This window comes from Phalaenopsis equestris, unplaced genomic scaffold, assembly GCF_001263595.1.
Source record: "Phalaenopsis equestris unplaced genomic scaffold, ASM126359v1 Scaffold205652, whole genome shotgun sequence".
Lineage (NCBI taxonomy): Eukaryota > Viridiplantae > Streptophyta > Magnoliopsida > Asparagales > Orchidaceae > Phalaenopsis > Phalaenopsis equestris.
Window position 1 is genome coordinate 662 of NW_018225127.1, and position 3,188 is coordinate 3,849.

Sequence of the window (3,188 nt, forward strand, 5' to 3'; positions counted from 1 at the left end):
TATGCATTCATACATATTTTTCTTCAAATCAAAGCCACCTAAGAAGAGCTCTGATGTGCTCAAAATTATTCTTACCCCTTAATGGTAAATTGCAGCTTAACTACGTCAGTGTTTCAGCACTCATCTGCTAGATATTATTGCATGCTTTCTTGTCAAGAATCCCCACTTCAATTTATTTGAATTAAAAAGCTTCCAAACATGCCATCAATTTCTCATGCTTCTTTTATCAAAGAAACAGTTGCTTTGTGATTTGTCATTACTGTCCAACATTTGAGCTGGCTTTGGTTGGACTGAAGAAATTTCAATAATTTGGTAGCGGGTGGTTATCAATCTCCAGCATTTGTTTGCGATAACCTATTGGTTGAAAGAGAGGACAAATTTTATGAAAAAAGTAATATTGACCGGATCCAGCTTCCATGGATCTAACGGTTTAGAGCGCGACACATGTCGTCAGACGAGCATCTATGAGAATAATTAAAGGTAACTGGAGGACGATTGAACAATAATAGTCGATTGGTTAGAGATTAGTTGAGTAGCTAACCAGAGGCCGATTGAACCAGATGGCGACCAACTCAAGAATTGCCCATATAAAGATCGATAGGCTAGAAGGCGACCTGCCAGAGGTGCACCGACTGAATTTCATGATGTAGATTGATCGGGGGCCAACCGATAAAAGAGGTCAGGTGCGTAATTGTTATTTTATAATAATTTTAGTCATATATAAATAGAGAGACAGTTAAACCATATACTAAAATATTTCACCTCTAACATCTCTTTGTACGTTTCTTTCTTCTTACCACATTCTATATCTCAGGAGTAATTTGTGTATAAATCTAAGTTCAGTACAAATATTAGCTGTTGATGATGTGGATTGACAAATTCTAATTTCAGTGAATAACAAATATCTGTCAATCTATTACTATTGTCTGAGCTCTTATATTATTATTATTTTCCTTAGATTTTGGCTCAAAATTTCATAAGCCAAATACAACATTATAGGATCTTCAAGTAATGATTGAATGAAGGAAAGCTGAACAATAGTGTTTTACGGTATGTTTGGGGCACATAGTTTTTCGAGATGTTAAAATGCAGTTTACTCAAACAAACAAAATTACAGTGTGTTTTGAAAACACCACTGCACCGCCGCCCCAGACGAACCATTAAGGTATCAGATTTGAGCTGAATTCCTTATTTTTACACAAATATGATATATATATATATATTGCCCGCTTAAGATCTTACAAATTTGTCATCCCGAGGCTGACTTGACACTTCTTAACCAATAATATTTTTCAATAATGCAACATCCAATTGGCATGTGGAGATCATTCACTTCTAAACAATTAAAATAATTAATTTGATTATAAATTGGTGGTATTTTTGCATCAATTTATCTTGTGAGGACTTGACACTTCTTACCTATGCTTTAAATTGGTGGTATTTTTGGTGATATGAAGATCTTAGCTATGATGAAAAAGTTTAGGTGTTACATATGTAAATACACAGGAATTGGGTGTTACGTGTGTAATTAGTGACCCAACATCAACAATTTTGATTTTATAATATATTAATTACAAAAAAAAGAATAATTAGAAAAAAAAAATGATCATTTGTAGAACCTTCCCCACCATTTTTCCATACAAATTTCTCAATTCCTCCACAAGATAATAATGTACCTCTTTGCAAATTCTTTTCTAATAATCAATTTTTCTATATAATCACATATAATATATATTATATATATATATATCACACACATACCTAAAATACCAAAAAATAATTCCAAAAAATAATTTCCAAATCCAACTATACAATAACAAATAAGAACAAAAAAATCATTATTAGATGATAATTTTTTATTTTTTTGAAAATATCAGACTGCAACCAGAAAGCTGTCATCGTGCCAAGATGAGCTGCCACCGTGCCAAGATGAGTGTGATGTGAAAATGCTGTTTTCAGCATTTTGAAAACGCATAAGCTGTCAAATTGTTGTTTACCCAAACAGACCAGGTGCGTTTTCAAAAAGCAACCGCACTAAATAAACTGCCCCAAACGGAACCTAAATTAAGAAAAATAAAAATAAAATAATAAGAATATTATGATCATAGCCTGAGCGACAGATCCACGTCATCATCCTCCTTCCTCCTATAAACCCCACCCCAAAACATCTCCCCTCCCAAACTTCCTCCATGCCTCGCTGGCGCCGTCGCCTTCCGCCCTGTACCGCCGCCTGCCGAGGCGGAGTGCTGCCTGAGAACGGCGGCCATCTCCCTGCTTCTCTTGGCGAGGTTTCTCTCAACCTTGTGAGCATTTTGATGGCCTCCGAGAGCCTGGGAGCTGAAGAAAGTTCTCTCGCAGTAGTTGCAGGTGAACACTCTCTCCGGTTCGTTTATGTAATCTGCCATGGTGGAAGATGGTGGAGAGGACTGGCTCAGTGCCAGCTCTAGGTTTATTTCCTTTGTCTCCATGAACGGTGATTATTAAGTGTAAGCCCTGCAATTTATGGAGTGGTTGGTATATATATAAAAGGTTGAATTTGTAAAAAATGTCATTCAAGCCCTTGATATATGGATTGTTGTGAGCATATACAAGGGCATGGATGACATTTCGATCATGTTGGAAAAAGTTTCATTCTCTCGTACATTGGGCTATAAATGAGCCGTGGTTTGTTCGAAATTGCTCATGTTTGAAATCAAATCGTGAATAGTGTGCTCGTGTTCGGCTCGAAATTTGACTCGTTAAAATTATTTGAAAAAAAATTGGTTTAGAGTGTTGGATTCAAACCTGAAGCAAATCTAAGGAGATGAAGAGCAAAACTACACTACAACACAAGATATATGATTTAAACATATATATAAATATATATAATATATTATTATATAAATAATTATATGATCTTTTTATTTCGAGCTAAAAAAGGTTGAACACGAGCAAACAAAGAATTGTTCTTTTTCGACTCTTTTATAACTCAAGCTTAAGAAATTTATTCTGTGTTCGGCTTGTTTACTTAATGAACGAGCCGAACACAAGCTACTTAACGAGTTGTTCACGAATAACGAGTTTTTTTTTACAACCCTATCTATTAGTTGTACACAGTTACTAATCATAATGATACATTTTAAACACAAAAAGTTTTTTTTTTGTATTATACATACATACACACACACACACACACACAGATATATATA

The 3,188-nt window shown here is 34.8% G+C and overlaps 1 protein-coding gene across 1 annotated transcript; it reads right to left on the bottom strand.

Moving 5' to 3' along the window:
* Positions 1-2,102: 2,102 nt before the first annotated feature.
* Positions 2,103-2,468, bottom strand: LOC110036371 (zinc finger protein 2). Its single transcript, XM_020740798.1, has one exon. It carries the CDS (start codon positions 2,466-2,468, stop codon positions 2,103-2,105), a length of 366 nt encoding a protein of 121 aa, XP_020596457.1.
* Positions 2,469-3,188: the final 720 nt, after the last annotated feature.

Coding starts and splice junctions, on each gene's coding strand:
- LOC110036371 (XM_020740798.1), bottom strand. CDS start 2,468: ATGGAGACAAAGGAAATAAACCTAGAGCTGGCACTGAGCCAGTCCTCT.